Genomic DNA, 17857 nt, shown 5'->3' with positions numbered 1-17857 from the left:
CAGACATTGCTCACCCTGACAAACTCGTGGATCACTTATGCGCAGGTCGCTTTTTTTCAAAAATTGTCCTTTGTGATGCTTACCTTCATTACCGGCCTTTATTGGAACACATGCTGATTAATACAAGTAGCTGATGACACACATAGCAAATTCCCCTTTGTTGTTCCCATGTCATCGACAACATCTTGCGCCAATTTTCAAGCACTTCAGTCCATATTCTGCATCAAAGGTCAGACAGAATTTTTTGTCATGGACAACAGAGCTCAATTTGTCTCTGCCGAAACTGAAGATTTCTAAATGGCATATGCCATCTCACCTCAGCACCATTTCACCCACAATCAAATGGTGAGGCTGAATGTTTTGTTCGCACATTCAAACAGCAGATGGGCAAACTTTGCTTGCATCATCCAAGCAAACAAGCCTTGCTTCACTTCTTGTCCACTTATCACTCCCGGTCCTGAAACAACCATTCACCTGCCTAATGGCTAAATGGGCGATGCCACCATACACTCTTGCATTTGCTCGATACCCCCTTGCGGTTGGGACCTAAAGACTCCAGTTAGCCAACGTACCAGATTAGCCAACCTGTATTTTACAGAATCTATGGCAGAAAGAAGTCATGGCAGCATGGCATCATTACTAATTCAATTGGTTCACATATGTTTCAGATTCGAGGTTCTGATGGATTGCAGAAGTGGCACCTAAATCAAATTTGCCCTTGTCACTTGCAGAGTTCTGCCACTTCTCTTATGTTCACAGGTTCCTGTATGTTCACAGGTTCCTGTATGTTCACAGGTTCCTGTATGTTCACAGGTTCCTGTATGTTCACAGGTTCCTGTATGTTCACAGGTTCCTGGTCGACGCAACCCGAGCGCCATCTCTCAGAGTGGGGTCACAAGATGCTGTTTCCGGACTTCTGGACATCAATCCAATGCCATATCTATCCACTAGTGGACATTTGGCAGCACCTGCCATGCCCCCTCCACTGGGCCAACCCCATGCCGAGGCCTACCATGGGGCCTCCAGTCAAAGAGATGCCGTTGCAGATTCACACCATCAAGAAGATTCCCTGCTGATGAGTGCTGGGATACACCCTCTGCATCATTTTTTAGCCAATGTTCCTTCGCAGTCTCAAGACTCAGCATCAGCTACAGCAGTGGTTGCCACTTCAACACTGGCTCCAACACCCACACCTCTCCCTTACCATTGGTATGGTGCTTGGCCATATGTGATGATGGTGCAGCAGTTAGGGGTGGAGGATGTCATCCGAACAAAACACAGTCAGGCCAAAAACACCACAGGCGCAAAGGTGCGAGCTAGTGCTAGTGTCATAGTTTTGCCACTTGTGTGAGTTTTACCAGCACCATAGGCGGCACTGAGGATGAAGATACTGACTTCGCATCAGCCAAATGCCGGCCACGTACAATTCATCAATGACTGGATGATAACAGACAGAAACCTATTTGGAAGAGAGAAGAGCAGCTCTTGCCCACTTGATTATAGATAATCTTCCAGGGGTGACTTAGACTGGGAATGTCATTTAGTGCACTCTCAGAAGTGAACAGACAGTTGTCATAATTGCATTCGCTATGTATTGTGAAGTTTACCTGTGATAGTTGATTTACAAAAAGTAATTACCCTAAATCACGTAAAGGCAAAAAATTAGATGGTTTCCTTTATAAGGACATTGCTAATTTCTTTTATCGTCCTTCCCATCTCCAAGGTTGTAATCCTCTCAGATGATATGACTCTTATTGGGACATTAAATCCTAATCTTCGTTTCTCTCTTTTAGTATTAGTGAAGGCTGGCAACATTAAGAAAATATAGATACAATGTCATCTTTATGATTCTTTTCAGAAATTACTTAAAACAAAATTCGTAAAAACAGTCAACATTTCACTGCAGTATTAGTTTTGTGATTTTTTTTCCCATTTAGAACCAATATTGCACATATCTTTTGTTATTTTCCAAAACAAAATTTAAGGGGCCGCTATCATTTTAAAGATGAGTATTTTAAAAGTGTGTCCTTATGTAACCTTCAAAATGATCAACAACCCACCATATAGAAGGCAGTGGTGAAGCCTCTAAGTCAAGTGCATCCTAAAAGTTTTCAGCTACGAAAATCAGCACCGTGGAGAAAAAGGCACTAAGGAGTGTAAAATGTAATGATTGTGTCTCCAGCAGAAAACAAACTTAAATGTTGAGGTGTATGATGCACTACTTACGACTCTGAATTACTACAGCAGCCGATTCTTCATCCAGTTCCTTTTTGGGACTTTCATTTCCTTTATCACCTATCATTTGCTGTGATGACATACGGCGAAGTAGTTTAGCCTTGAACCACCCTCCAGTTGGTGAGCCTAAAAAAAGTTTTTACTTATAAATGTGTGACATTCATCAACTGTCAACAACTGTTTACTGTTATGCTTATATCTACAACATCTGCAAGTGTGAAACAAAACAGAGTGCATTGTGCTCATCACATTTCCTTGCAATGCTTAGCAAGTTTATGGGTAGCAGACACTGACACTGACTAATGTGGAGTAAAAGCTCCACAACACATGTATGAACTGAATGAAATATTTTATAACATTGGAGAAATCTGAAAATTATTTTTATATTACATTAGTTTCTTCCACAAGTGTAAAATGGTCAACAAGTATTTGAATGGTACGCATTGTGACTTGTTTCCACATGCCTGACCAAACCTTATTGCAGGCAGTGGAGTGTTTAAACAATGACACCAAATAGAGAAGGGGGCAATAACCCTCATTATTGGTGAAATCTAAGTTCCAACTGCCTCTTTCCATCATATCTCACTGACAACCAATTGAACATATCATCTTGATATGCATAATCTTTAATTATACTGAAATAGTCAGTGCTTCTATTTCTATAAGGCAACTAAAGCTGTTGATACAATTATAATGATTAAAGTTATCAGATGTGACATGTGTAACTATTCGTCACATTGGGAAACCTCCCGATCACCACACTATGATACTATAATATCCTATAACAACAGGAATAAGATTTCTGAGAGCATAAGGCTTACCCTTCTTTACTCGAGCCGCTGCTGCAGCAGCATCTTGTTGCCTCCTTAGTTCAGCTTGCTTTTGTTGCTCTATAAATCTGCGCCTTGTAATCCAGCCTCTTACAAACCGCTGAAGAGTGACTACACTCACTGCCAACTGCCATTTCTCTCGTTGGTACTTTACCTTTGCAAGCCATCTCCGAACACAAGCTTGAACAAGTACAATTTTACGTACCTGTGTTAAAGAAAAGTTTAAAAGTCAGAGGCATTTGAAAATATTGTGGTTACAGGAAAGTGCACAAATGTTGCATATACAAGCACGATATTAAAAACAAAGGATGAGAGCAGACTGATATGGTGCAAATAATGTTGCACTACTTCTTTATAGACGTGGTGAATGGACTTTTATAATGGTACATTTCACAGCATAAGATCAAGTGGATACTTACCCACATAATTACTGCTACATGATATATGTATATGGCATTTGATAAGTAGCTAACATCTCAAAAGTCACAGCTCTGACCATGTTGATAGCACATAATAAACCTCAAACCAGCATGAAGAACATTATATGAGATGTGATTGGAAAGTTTTAAGAATGGATCTGCTACTGCTTACTGGTTGGGAGGGAGGGCAGGTACACAGAGAGTGGGGAGCGAGTCATTGCCTTGTTCTTGAATGCCCTCTGTCAGGAAACTTCATTTCCTTTATTCAGTTCATTGTGGCAGTTGGTTGAGTGTGGGTCTGTTAGGACCTGTTGCCAGATTCTGTCTGCTTGAAAGTGGACGTAAAAACGGGATTAATGAGTTTGTGTGAAATTTTATTTTAAAACCGGGAAATCAGCTTATGAGACTTACGAACTATTAAAAACAGCTTTTGGAGACAACTGTATGAGCCAGTCAAATGTTTTTGTCTGGTTCAACAGATTTAAAAATGGCTGTGTATCATTTGAAGATACAGTCTGGCTGTCCTTCCACCTCAGAAATGAATGAAAATGTTGTGAAAGTTGGCGACTTAGTGCACTCTGATCATAGACTTAAATTAAGTTCATCAGCCATCTCCTTAATTGTAAGTTTCAATGCAGTTCAGTCAATTTTGAGTGAAGATCTGAACATGCATCGAGTGTCCATAAAATTCATTCCAAACATGTTGTCAAGTGACCAGAGACAATACTGACTTGAAGTGTGTCAAGAACTGATTAATTGGACTAAAAATGACCCAGATTTGTTAAATAAGGTAATTACAGGAGTTGAGTGCTACACCATGACAATGCTCCGGCTCATTGTGCCTTCTCCATTGTTGAATTTTTGACCAAATTCAAAATTCTTGTGCTTTCACAACTGCCATATTCCCCTGATTTGGCCCCTGCAGACTTCTACCTGTTTCCTAAATTGAAATTTTCACTGAAAGGGAAGCAATTTGACTCAACTGAAGACATTCAGGCAAATACGGAGAGCGTCCTTAACAGGAGTTGAGTGCTACACCATGACAATGCTCCGGCTCATCGTGCCTTCTACATTGTTGAATTTTTGACCAAATTCAAAATTCTTGTGCTTTCACAACTGCCATATTCCCCTGATTTGGCCCCTGCAGACTTCTACCTGTTTCCTAAATCGAAATTTTCACTGAAAGGGAAGCAATTTGACTCAACTGAAGACATTCAGGCAAATACGGAGAGCGTCCTTAACACACTTCAGGGAAAAAAATTTCCATTTCCAAAAGGGGGAACATCGTTGGAGCTGGTGTGTTCATCCAGAAGGGAACTATTTTGAAGAAGGTGCATCACAGTAGCATGTAAGTACCAACATTGCACAATTACAAGCCCATCCTTACAACTTCCTAATCACACTTCATATACTTGGATATTATAATGATTAGCATTTCAACGAGCCACACAAAGTAGGTATCAGTAATGCAATTTATTTCTCTATACAAGGAAAGATTATGCAGCAGGTTTCTCATTCAGAAACTGCACTTTAATGTTAATTGTTTGAGAGACGATCAGTTCGTGATTGTGTACGAGGGAGAAGAGTCTACTACCCTGTGTTGGAATTCGAGAGCAGCAGTACTGTGGCCTACTGGGACTGCAGTTTATTATTCTGCAATGTTGCTGCTCTCACATTGGTAAGAACCCCACGATTGTCATGTGAATACAGAATAGGTAGGTACACGAGGGCCATACTCGACACCATGCAGGAGACCAATAGTGTCCCATAACTAGCACTAATGAGGACACCCATACTGTTCATCCATCTATGCAGTATCGTATAGCTATAGAACATAATAGGCTTGAAATTTCCTGGCAGATTAAAACTGTGTGCCCGACTGAGACTTGAACTCGGGACCTTTGCCTTTCGCGGGCAAGTACTCTACCATCTGAGCTACCGAAGCATGACTCATGCCCGGTCTCACAGCTTTACTTCTGCCAGTATCTCATCTCCTACCTTCCAAACTTTACAGAAGCTCTCCTGGCTATTCTTGTGGCTTCCCTCGGTATGGCAGCAGAGAGATGTTCACCAATAGTGGTACAACCAACAACAGCATTGAGATGGGAGTGACACCACACTGTCTTTTTGAATGAGTGCTAGTCTTGTGTGCAGTATCAGAATGGACATATCCATGTGGTGGAAGCTACAAGGAGAATGAATGTTGTCAGTCTGCAAATCGTTGCCACCACCATCATCATCATCCTCCAAGCCCAGTACCTAGCATGATGGTATGGAGTGCTATTGGGCATGCAACAAGACCACCACTGGGTCACATAGATGGTAATTTGGACTGCAGGCATTTCATGATGGACATGTTAAGGCTAGTGGCTGTGCTCTGTTTTCAGGGTCTCTGTTGCATCTTTCAACAAGATAATGCAAGACCAAATGTTGCCAGTGCTGTCCTGACCTACTGCAATACAGTGTGTGTTCAACTGTTGCAGCAGGTAGCAGAGAAATTGGAATGCCACCAGTCACTATGGCTGATGAAATCTGGCATTTAGCTTAAGCACTACGGAATGATGTACCTGTATCTGTCATTCAAGCTCAGTTCAATTGGATACCAGCCAAGTCAGAGCCGTGACTGCTGCCAGAAGTGCTCTATTTACTAATTTCTGCCACCTGTATACTAAAAAATTGCCTAGAACTTTAATCATGCATCCTTCCTACTGTACTGTATATACACATTAAGCTATCTTCTGTCCTTCCTGATGTTGTAATTTTAATGGCCAGCAGTTTGTATCTACTCGAATTAACAACACTTCTTGGGAGTTGACAGTTGGACGCAGAACACTACATGTATATGCAGTGAATATTTGAGTCCCTGAGAGGAACATAATTATTCTCATCTTATCAGCATGCTACCTATTAGAGTGGAACAAACAATGAAAATAGAATACTGACCAGTGAAAAAAATAAATTTGGATATTTTCTATAAATTCATAGACAATTTAGATTTTTCAGCTGACACTATCCTGTCAGTCAAAGTAAGTGATAAAAAGTAATACAGTTCTCCTCGTATGTGGCCAATATACTTACAACATCTCTCACATTCTGAATGTGTTCTAAAAGAAGTCATACTATAATTTTATAAGTAACATCTTTTTGGAAGTACCCTGAAATCCACAGTATTCTAAAATTAATTACTGGAAACTCATTTCATCTTGTTCTGTAGACGCCCCATCAAGAAGGACTACTTTCATTGACATGTAGCAAGCCAAGGTATGCATTAACAAAAGACAAGTGCATCAGAGAAACTTAATCTTGGTTAACGCTATTTGCGCTATCCCAGTTAAATTTAACTTTATAAATTAGGAAGATAGCTGCTGCTTTTCTGTTATATTAAAAAGCTGCTGCATACAAGGTATGTGAAAAAAGGAATAGGACTGGCTTTTTATCTACCATATTTTTTATTTTTTTCAACAGCAATATTATCCACTTCAAAGTAGTTCCCTTCAGCAGTGTACAGTGGGGGCAGTTACTGAATGGCTTTATTAGTATAAAAATTTGATTTTTGTTTTTCACTTTATGTTAGTCAGTGCCTTCTGCCTGGTGGCTAGTTGCAGCAGATCAGTCATGTTGCAAAACCGGACAGAACCACTTTGAAACTCAATTGTTGAACCATCAGCAGCTAAACTCACATGTTGCTGACGAGGTAACACTACCAAACTGCATGTCTATGATTTGGCCGACCGATCGGGAGGTTTGGAGGTGGTCAGGTGGTGGTGGGACCGCGGCCAGCCACTGGGAGAGGACATGCCATCTGGTCTCTTCTGCTGGCAGCTTCCGACCTGACCAGACGCTTTCCTCTCCTGCTCTCTTGGGCAGCAGCCCATTCAGTTTCGGCAGCTTCTCTAGGCCTGCCTTTTCTTTTTGCAGCATTAAATATTCATGCAGTTAAAATATGTTTGATTTTTCACCTCAACGGGTGCCTACTGCTTTCCCCTCCTGGCTAATCCTGAAACATTAACAGCAGTCATTCTCAGTCTTGGTAACAGTGCTGAACGGCTTCAACTGTAAGGCCTTTAACATGTCAGTCACATTCTTTTGAATGTTCTCCAGAGTCCCAATAGGATGTCCTTTTAAGACATTCTTCAATTTCAGGAAAAGAAAAAAGTCTCAAGGACTTGTATCAGGTGAGCAGGGGAGCTGTGAAACAACAGGAATGCCTTTTGAGGTCAAAAATTCTGTGATGGAAGTAACTGTGTGGCATGGGGTGTTGTCATGATGCAGCATCCACTTGTCTGCAAGGTCCTGTCTCACTCAGTTCACCATTTCCCTGAGACTTTCAAAGACATCTTGGTGAAACACTTGGTTGATAGTTTGCCCTGGAAGAATAATCCCACAAGAGCATGCACCTGTGTGAGGTTTTCATAGGTTTTGGAGTTGAATGTCTCCCTGAGCAAGGTTCATCTTCAGTATGTTCTCAGTGTTCCAAAAATGATTTGTGCCAGTGAAAAACTTGTGCTCTTGATACAGAATATTCCCCATAGACCTGGTTCAACTTTCTGAAGGTCACTCACATATATTTCCCAAGTACAACACAAAAGTTGATGGAATAGCTATGCTCCAGATTCTGCTGTTCCATTTTTGTAACACACAACAAAAACACAACTTAAATGAAAAAAAAAAAAAAATCACATCATGGTCATACAGAGCTGAAAGCCAGATTGAGCGCCTGGAGGGGATGAGCACACTGATCTACACAAGTGGAACAATACAGCACTGCCAGATCACTCTCGGTGTTGCCAGTATCATTACTTTTCTCTCATGCCTCATACTCCAAATTATTGTTTAGTATTTAATTAATTGCACTGGTATTGTCAAAGAAAATAGTAACCTACATCTGTACACACAAAGTTCTGTGTATACAAAATGACTACTTTTTATGCAGCTTTATAATGAACACTACTACTTGCCTTGTGACTAACAGAACTTTTCAACCCTTGAATCTAAATGCTCAAGTAATTTGTAGGAGTAGTGGTTAATGAGTTATATTTTTAATTATAAATTGAAATACCAATTTTTTTGTTTTAGATCTGACAGGAACTTATTGAATACCTTTGTCTCAGAGTGCACAGCTCCACTATGAACCCTAGACTCTAGCAAAGTCTACTTGAAAACTGTTTCTGTGTATTATACTGTGCTTGTATTCAGTTCAGCTGAAACTGAATTTTATTGTTGGCAACAAAAATGATTAAGAAGTAAACTTATTGGGAAGTGAGAAAGAATTCCACGATTCTTAAAAAGGCTTCTCCAAGATGTACACCAGGATCCTGTGTATGGTGGATGGGTGACAGAATACCACTTCAGGGGCAGTGGGGATCTTTGGTAGGATGCTTATCATGTCCAGGCATGATGATGGATAATCGAAGCCCTGGTGAATGATATGTTTTAGTTGCTTCAGTCTATGGTGGTACTGGGGGATGATGGCAACACTCCTTTGTAGCTGATTCTTGGGGGTGATGGGAGGTGATGGGAGGAAAAGGGTGCGTGAGGATATGGCAGGGGAAATCTGTTTGTGGACTAGAGGTTTGTGAAGGCCCTCATGACACCTTTAAGCATGCTGAACAAGGGCATTCTCGTTTCTGGTGTGGAAAAGGTGACAATTGTCAAAATGCAGGTACTGTTGGTGATTAGCGGTTAGTGGTTAATAAGGAGAGATGTTAACGGATCCATCAGAGAGGTGGAGGTCAGTGACCAGGAAGGTGACATACTGAGTAGAGGAGGACCAGGTGAAGCAGATGGAACAAAAGGTGTTGAGGTTGCAGATGAAAAAGAATATGGTGTCTTGGCCCTGAGTCCATGTCGTGAAGATATTATCAATGATGCTGAACCAGACAAGGGGTCTGGGGTTTTGAGAGGTTAGAACTGTTTTCTCTAGATGGCCCATAGAAAGGCTGGATAGGAGGGTGCCATGTGGGTGCCCACAGCTGTTCCACAAATTTGTTTGTACACATCCCCTCGAAGTAGAAGTAATTGTATATCAGGATACAGTTGGTAAGGTGTATGAAGAATGAGGTAGTTGTTTTGGAATTTGAAGGACATTGAAATAGGTAGTGTTCAATAGCGGCAAGGCCTTGGGTATGAGGGTTGTCAGTTTATAGATTTTAACAGTGTCTTGTTTGTTTGTGTGTGTGTGTGTGTGTGTGTGTGTGTGTGTGTGTGTGTGTGTGTGTGTGTGTTTTAACCAGTCTTGGCAAGGTACAACAAAATTAGGTCAAAAGAAACAAGTCATGAATTCTTACTTGGTCCTCATAAAGCTTTGAAAGGTATTCCACATGATAGTACTTCAGGAAAACTTTTGTTTTTCCAAGAGCCCATCCATCCATTTTCAAACGAACCAACAGGAGACGACAATTTTCTCGAGATGCAACAACGCGTTCATCAAATCCAAATGCAAGGAAACAATATCTGAAAGAAAGAACATGGATTTATGCCCAAACAGCTCTGGTAAACCAAATCTTAATATTAAAAATATTATGAAAGGGAAGTAGCTACTCACCATATAACAGACATGCTGAGTTGCAAATAGGCACAACAAAAAGATTGTTGTGCTTGTCTGCAGCCCAGCATCTCCACTATATGGTGAGAAGCAACCTTCCTCTCATTATATTTTTAAATATTAATATTAACATATTTAACATTCATGGAATTTCAGGATCAGTGATTAGAAATGAATGAAAAAAAAAAAGGGTAGGTAAATAAAAAAAAAAAAGAATCACCAATACATTTAAGAGTGAAGGAAGCTGCAACAGAAGATAAAAATAGTGAATACATCACACACACCCATGCCCGAGGCAGGATTCGAACCTGCGACCTTAGCAGTCCCGCGGTTCCGGTGATCCTCTGTTACTATAATTAATTAATTAATATCACTTGTAAGTTGATGTCTGTTACTTGCTATTACAGTGTTGCCACATCAACTACTGGCTACTGCTTGGCTAAAGGTACCACACAAACATGGTGGATCACTTCACAAGTGCTGTTACTTAAAAATATGTAACTTGGAGCAATGTTGGAAGTGGCCACCATGGGGTATGATGACAATGCAAGATGCTCTTTCAGTACTGGTAGCTGATTTTAAGTGACACTGACTGAACTGTGGCAGACAATGCATTTTGTAGACCTGAATTTAAACTAAAATACTAACATAGCCACAACCTCATGTTGTGCAACATATCTATGAAAACAATGGACAACAATCTGTGGCAGAACTATCAATTATGCTCCCTTTGTTCACAGAGATTACACTTAACCTCTATGAGTAAACTCAAGATGGAAAAAAATCAGTTTGAGTGTTGAAAGCAAACGGAATTTTTCACTTTCACTGGTTACCTGAAACTACTCTCACACTGGCTACACGAGCTACCTTGTTATCAACCAATGAGCAGTCCTGGTTAAAGGTTATAGAAAACACGTGCAGATTAAATGAAAAGGAGAATGGTAAGACAAAAAAATAAAAGCAAATAAAAAAGGCAATACTATCATGAGCATTTTTCTTGACTCTGCTTACGTCCAGAAAAAATATATTTAATTGTAACTTTAAATAAACTGAACACTTATGAACACACATTCTTTTAATAACCTTGACACATTATGAAACAAACCTTCTCAAAAATTCAGCAAATGGGATTCTGTGGGAAAATCCATTCTGCCTAATGCGAATAGTTTCCAACACACCAGTATATCTCAGCTGCTTTATAACTTTTGTGGAATCAAAAAGCTGTGGAACTCTGGCATCATTTGGTTTGATGCAGCGGACGAATTGTGGTGATCCGCTAACCATTTTCTGCAGCAAATCCATTAAGGAGTACCTGAAGTATGTTGCAACAGTCTGCTGAGCTCTTGACTGGGAAGCTAGTCCCCTGCTGCTGTATCTTTCCTGCAAGAAAGTACAGTGCTGAATTTAATGCAAATGTGTGTGTTTGTAAACTTGCAAATATCAGTGCTGGAATAAAAAGTGAAGGAATGGGGAGAATGTGTTCTGAAGAGAGAAACAGGGTGTTTTTATATCATTTTAGTGGTACATCTTTTGGATAACTATGATACTCTTGTATTTCACAACGCTCATCTGCAATAAAAGTAGAAAAAAATATTCAGAAATTAAGCTTTCATCCAATTGATTATAGTAAACTTTTATAGTCAGTGAAATTCTTCTGGGTTGTGAACTGTGTTACACTGTCATTTTTTTTACCACTGGCTTATATCAATGGAAAATGTTATGTGGAAGTGGTGGATTATAGGTGATGATTAGATGTTATTTCTTGCAAATCATGGGTCATGTTTTGCAAATCAGATGACAGCACTTAATGTCATTTTGGTTATCCAACCAAGAGTAAGCGTTTGTTACTGCTACTATTATTACAGTGTGGTTTTCTGCTGCTGGTGAATGGTGCAAGGTTGGCAATTATTACTGGAAGCCATCTTACTTTATCATGGTCTTTGTTTTATGATTTGAACAATGTTGTTTGGTTGACCATTGTGGATCATTTTGATGGTGCATAGGCTTTGTCATAATTCAAGTGTACTTTACATTCATTCACATGCTCAGCAATCACAGATTTTGTTTGCTGTTCTATGTGTATGTTTCGCTAGTTTTCAACCACTATGAAAAGGACAGGTTGATACTCACCATAAAGACAAAAAGCTGAGTTGCAGACAGGCGCATTAAAAAAGACTGTTATGCATGAGATTTCGGCCAAAGCGCCCCCCCCCCTCTCTCCCCCTCTCTCTCGTGTGTGTGTGTTTGGGGGGGGGGGGGGGGGGGGGGACAAACATTGGCTTGGTGAATAGCAATCTATCCTTTTCATAATTCATAATTGTTGATATTCCAGTCTGTACTTTCCATCGCTTGTGCTCAACCATACATTTGCTTAGCGCCTGTCCCAAATCTCCCACGTAAACTGAACTACAGTTACAATTTTCCTCATAGCCTCTCAAGAGGTGTCACTGGGTCATTGAATTCTTCAAACAACCTAGATTTTCTCTTATTTTGATGTCACTGTAATAGAGCTACTTGATAATTACCTGTCATAATATTTTGTCAATCCAATTAGTCATACTTTTAATGAATGAGGGCATGCTGTTACATTACATTATCCTCTGTGCTATTGTTCAGCTTCCTCTGTGGTGTGATAAATTGAATTATTGTGCCCTCATAGTATAAAAGCACCTGGAATGTTATTGGAAGGTTTTCCATCTTTAGCTTCAAGTTTATTGCATCACTAAACTCACTTGCCTTGTTGACTCATGAAAACTGAGCAATAATGGCAAAAGGTAACACCCAGTCACTTCCTGTATGTCCCCTTCCATACTGATACTTAATTGGCATCATATCAATTAACCCGCTTAATACAAGGAGTATGCTCGCATGCTCCTCCCATCCCTAGCTAGCGATGGAGTGTGTACTCGTGCAGATCCCCACACCCCTTCGCAATGACAGTGTGTGCCAGCTTGCTTGCGGCCCTTCATTTTTACATTTACCTTGCTCCGAGCCAGTCATCTGCTAAATTTCATGTGTTTTGCCAGCAATTCTGAAATGCTAGAGAACCATGGACACCTCTTCATTTTCCAGCATCTACTGCAGTTCACCAGCAGTAATTCTACAATATCGCGGTAAGTAAGGCACATTTTTTTCACACATTTGATTTGATTTATGTTGAATCCTTACATATAATTCTTTTTTGTTATTCAACATATATGCCAGCGTTATACATTAGAACCTGTTTTCAGCATTATCATAAAAATATTTCATGTGCGAATTTTTCAAAATGTAAGATATATTTTTATTTAGATTTGATTATAATTCACTTAAAATTTATGTTTTGAAACATGACCGTTTTTTTGTTGATCAAAATCCTAATTTCAATTTCTAAAAAACTAACTCAACGGTAATTTTTTATTCAGCAATTTGTATGTCTCAGATGGACTAAGTATTCCTGAAGAAGAGTCAAACATAAATTCCCACCATGCAAGTCAACAACACAGGTGAAAATCCCCCTCAGGGATGGCGAGTGCACAGACACGTTCTCAGTCACTGAGAAGGGGTAATTGGAGCACACCAGTATGCCCTCCATCGCTGCCTAGGAACTGGAGGACATGCTGGCATGCTCTAGGTATTGAGTGGATTAAGTCTGATAATACTACATTTGTCATAAAAGTTCCAGGACACTTTTTTAAAACATAAAATTGCACTTAACACATAACGATCCTATCTCCTGTCAAAGTAGTCCCCTTGGCCACCTATACACATTTGCTAACGTTTCTGGAGGTCTTGGAAGCAAGCAGGGAAACTTTCAGCTGCGATGCTTGTAACCTCATTTGTCACAGCCTGTTGGATATCTGTGATATCTTGCTCAAGCTTTCCTTTCAGTCACCTTTTCACATGTGAAAACAAGAAAAAAATCACAAGGTGAGAGATCAGGTGAGTGGCCCAATACTCGGTAGCAGATAAAGCGGTATGGGGTCTTGCATTGTCATGCTGTAAGAACCAGTCCTGAGAACACCACAAATCAGTGCTGGTCACAAATATTTCAAGACTTCGATGTAAAGAGTTTGGTTCACTGTTTGACCAGGGGGGACATGCTCTTAGTGAAATAATTCTTTAGTATCAAAGAATGTGATCAACATTGACTTTGTTCTCGAAGATTGTCATTTGACTTTTTTTGAGCCTGATGACCCAGGACTCAGCCATTCAGCACTTTGATGCTGTGTGTGAGGGCCATACTAGTAGCACCCACTTTCACCCCCAGGCACAATGTTTGACAGAAATATGGGATCGCATGTGGATCTATCCAGTAGTTGAGCAAAATTCCTAGCCTTTCCTCTTTCTGTTCATCTGTTAATGTGTGAGGGATGAGTTTTGCATGAAGTTTCCATTTCCCTAAATCTTCATGTAAAATCTTATGACACACATCACAACTCAAATTACGTTCTCTTATATCGTACACACAGTTACATGATGGTCTTCTTGCAATAACTGCCTTATGCACTCCACATTTGCATCAGTATTTGCTGTAGGTGGGCGACAAGATTTGGGATCACCTTCCACTGAATCTCTGCCTTAACGAAATCTTGTCTGCCACTCAAAACCATGACTTCTTGAACGTGCCTCACCTGCCTCTGCTTGCTTAATCATTGTCCATATTTCACAAGAGGTCTTCCCGATCTTAAAGCAGAAGGTAATGTTCACTCTTAGCTCACAATCAGCATCCTTTTGTCATGGTAATGCATCAAGAATGCAAACTGTGTGTTGCTAAGTTCACCAAAAAAGTTCATAGATGTGTCATGGATATGATAAATATATTGCAGAGGCAATCACTAAAACAAGGGTGTTTTTCACTGTAGTGAGATCATATCATGAAATTTCAATCACCAACTTTTTTCCTCTGAATGTGGAAGTATTTTTGTTAACTCCCATCTAAATAGCGAGAAATGACTATCATAATAAAATATGAGAAATTGGAATTCACACAGAAATATTTAGGTGTTCATTTTCCCCATATGCTATTCAAGAGTGGTATGGTTCTAAGAGCCCTCTGTCAAGCACGTGTTCATTGGATAGCCATCACGTAGACATAGATGTAGATTTGGTGAAAGGAATAGGGTAAGGCATGGGAACAAGAAGAGGGCAAGGGAGTGGACAGAGAACAAAGTAGCTTTACAAAGTATCAGTAAGTTTAAATTTGGTCCACGATATTTATAACTGTTTTCTTGAGCTGACTGCATGAACTTTCATTTTCATGCTTGTACATATGGTAACAGAGCACATAAACACATCAAAGTTTAAAACAACCTTTTTGTTTTTTGCACCAACCTTTAATTTACTAATGCACTACTTATTTGTGAAATGACAAGATTGTTATTTAATGACACACATGCATTCTGTAGTGAGCATTTTCTTACAAACATATTAAAGTCTTGCTTATGAATAAATCTCATAAGCAATACTTACTTTTAAAACTGAAGTCTCCTTACAAGACCTACATTAATTTTCATAATTGTTTTATCCCCATTAAAATCAAATTTAAGATATTTTTTACACAACAGTGCACACATACCTTGGAGCCAGGTACTGGAGTTTCTCGTGGAGATTCTTGGCTGATTGAGTACAGGTTACCTGTCTTTGTGATTGGACATTGAAACAGGAAGCGAACCATATCTCTATGTGATTGTCTTAAAAGTTGAATTACTTCAGGAGGTAAGAAATTTCTGTTCTTGTCAAGAAATCCTTCAGCCTGGTATATGACTCGTCCAGCATAGTGCTGGACAGCAAAGCACAGAGCATTTGATTTTGGCCGAATGTAATGTTTACTCTTAATATTCGAATGGAATTTATCTGAAACAGAAAACTTATACATAACAGCTTGTACAGAACACAAATGAGAATAAATTTCTTCCAAATATCCTATAATTTAAATTAACTGTTCTCAGTAGTAGTATTTGGTATGGAAGGCAGTCCTTTTACAGTTTCACAGTTTTGAAGAGTGGATGTGTTACTGAAAGCTATTACTTCATTCAGGCTATTACAGTTGTTGAATGGTACACACATCTAGAACTCCTTTTGGATTTTCAAGTGAGTGTTTGCCACTCAAAACATGAAAGCTGTTCCTCAGAAAACACATGATGAATATGGTTACCTACCAATTAATGATTTATCTGTTGAACGAGGAAATCTACTCTCTTCATCTAACAGAGCCAACAGGCCCATTGGACGAGACAATAACATGTCTAAAACTGGCCGATTGTCTGAAAATTCAACAAGATCCACAGGAATCCCTTCTGCCATATATTCCTGGAGGGAAAAATATACTTATTAAATTTCTTTTTGTGGGGCTAATAACTGTACTACAGGTAATGGTAAAGAAGCATACCTGCTGCTCCCAAGTAAAAATATGCTGATTGAAGTAATACTGTATCTGCTCATTGGCTATATTTATACACAGTTGCTCAAAAGAATTTTTTGGGAAGTTTTCAAAACCAAATATATCCAACAGACCAACTGCTAAGGGTTCACCACTGTAAAAAAAGAAAAACATGCTAACATGTAATTAAATAATATATCATAAAACTAAATCTTATTCATCAAATGTAAGGAAGGTGCATTTACAATCAATAGTAATTATTTCAACAAATTCTTTAAGTTAAAAGTTCTCAAAAAAAGATGAAAGATTAGTATTTGAACAAACTAAAAATGGTAAGTGATGATACCGTAAGACATTATATGTATACTTTATTCATATAATTGATAAATGGCTAGAGCATGTTTAAAGTTACCAATTATCTATACATGACATGCAAGAGACACTTAAAAGGCAGCACCACAAGAACACTGAAATGAAGCTCATTTGTCCCTCTAATCTCATGAAGGGTCAGAGCTTCAACTTAACGATAGATACCCTTAGTACATTATTGTGCCACAATTTTTACCTGGAATAAAAAAGGGAGCAACATACAGTAGAAATACATGAGATTTTTAATTGAAATCCATATCACAAATACTCATTTGCTGTTGTGCTTCCTCTCAAATGAGAAACCACTGTAGGCTCAACATCTCATTGTGCCTTTTCTTTATTGCAGCTTTCAAATATGTAGTTTTGCTCCATGATGATTCAGTTCCTAGGCCCCTGTGGCGTTCATAAATCTACCTACTATTACTACAACTACAAGTGTTGGAACTTTAATAGTGGCAACTATTTATTCACAACTGATACAGAAGAGATACATGTTTGCACCTGTTACTGTCCTTCAGAGTAGTCATCAGCATTGTGTAGAACCCATTGCCAGTGATGTGGAAGGCGTAGAATACTATTATCAGAGCCTGTTCTGCTGACGATGCAAATGAAGTGGTCTAACGTTATGGTGATTCTTGTGTACAACTGTGATCTTGTTATCCTAATGCATTATGTTCCTCCACAGCACACCGTCAATGTGCAGTATTACTGTTCATTTTTGGAGCATCACCTGCGACCAGCTTTGCAAAAGAAGCGGTGACACTTTCCCTGCAATCCACCCATCATTATGCATGACAGAGCGCGGGTGCATACAGCGCAAGCTGTGGTTGCTCTGTTTGGTCGATGGGACTGGGAAGTACTGTACCATCTAACATATTCCTCAGACTTAAGTCTATCTGACTTTGATTTGATTCCAAAGATGAAGGAAGCACTTCGTGGCATTCGCTTCAGAACTGTTCCAGAGATTCAGCAGGCAGTAGACCACTGCATTCACACCACCAACAGAACAGGCTCTGCTAACAGTGTACTACGCCTTCCACAATGCTGGCAACAGGTTATACACAATGCTGGTGACTACTTTGAAGCACAGTAACAGGTG

The 17857-nt window shown here is 39.5% G+C and overlaps 1 protein-coding gene across 3 annotated transcripts in view; it reads right to left on the bottom strand.

Moving 5' to 3' along the window:
* Positions 1–17857, bottom strand: part of LOC126187502 (myosin-IIIb-like) — a 267897-nt gene that overhangs the window by 39451 nt on the left and 210589 nt on the right. For all 3 annotated transcript variants that reach the window (XM_049928617.1, XM_049928620.1, XM_049928619.1), the window contains 7 exons: positions 16399–16543; positions 16169–16319; positions 15586–15863; positions 11134–11408; positions 9772–9937; positions 3057–3270; positions 2227–2361 (listed from right to left, as the gene is read on the bottom strand). In XM_049928617.1, coding sequence (XP_049784574.1) covers positions 2227–2361; positions 3057–3270; positions 9772–9937; positions 11134–11408; positions 15586–15863; positions 16169–16319; positions 16399–16543 — 1364 coding nt within the window. The remainder of the gene's footprint in view (positions 1–2226; positions 2362–3056; positions 3271–9771; positions 9938–11133; positions 11409–15585; positions 15864–16168; positions 16320–16398; positions 16544–17857) is intronic.

Source organism: Schistocerca cancellata, chromosome 5 (assembly GCF_023864275.1).
Source record: "Schistocerca cancellata isolate TAMUIC-IGC-003103 chromosome 5, iqSchCanc2.1, whole genome shotgun sequence".
Classification (NCBI taxonomy): Eukaryota; Metazoa; Arthropoda; class Insecta; order Orthoptera; family Acrididae; genus Schistocerca; species Schistocerca cancellata.
The sequence above is the reverse complement of the archived record's forward strand: the minus strand, read 5'-3'. Positions and strand labels throughout refer to the sequence as shown.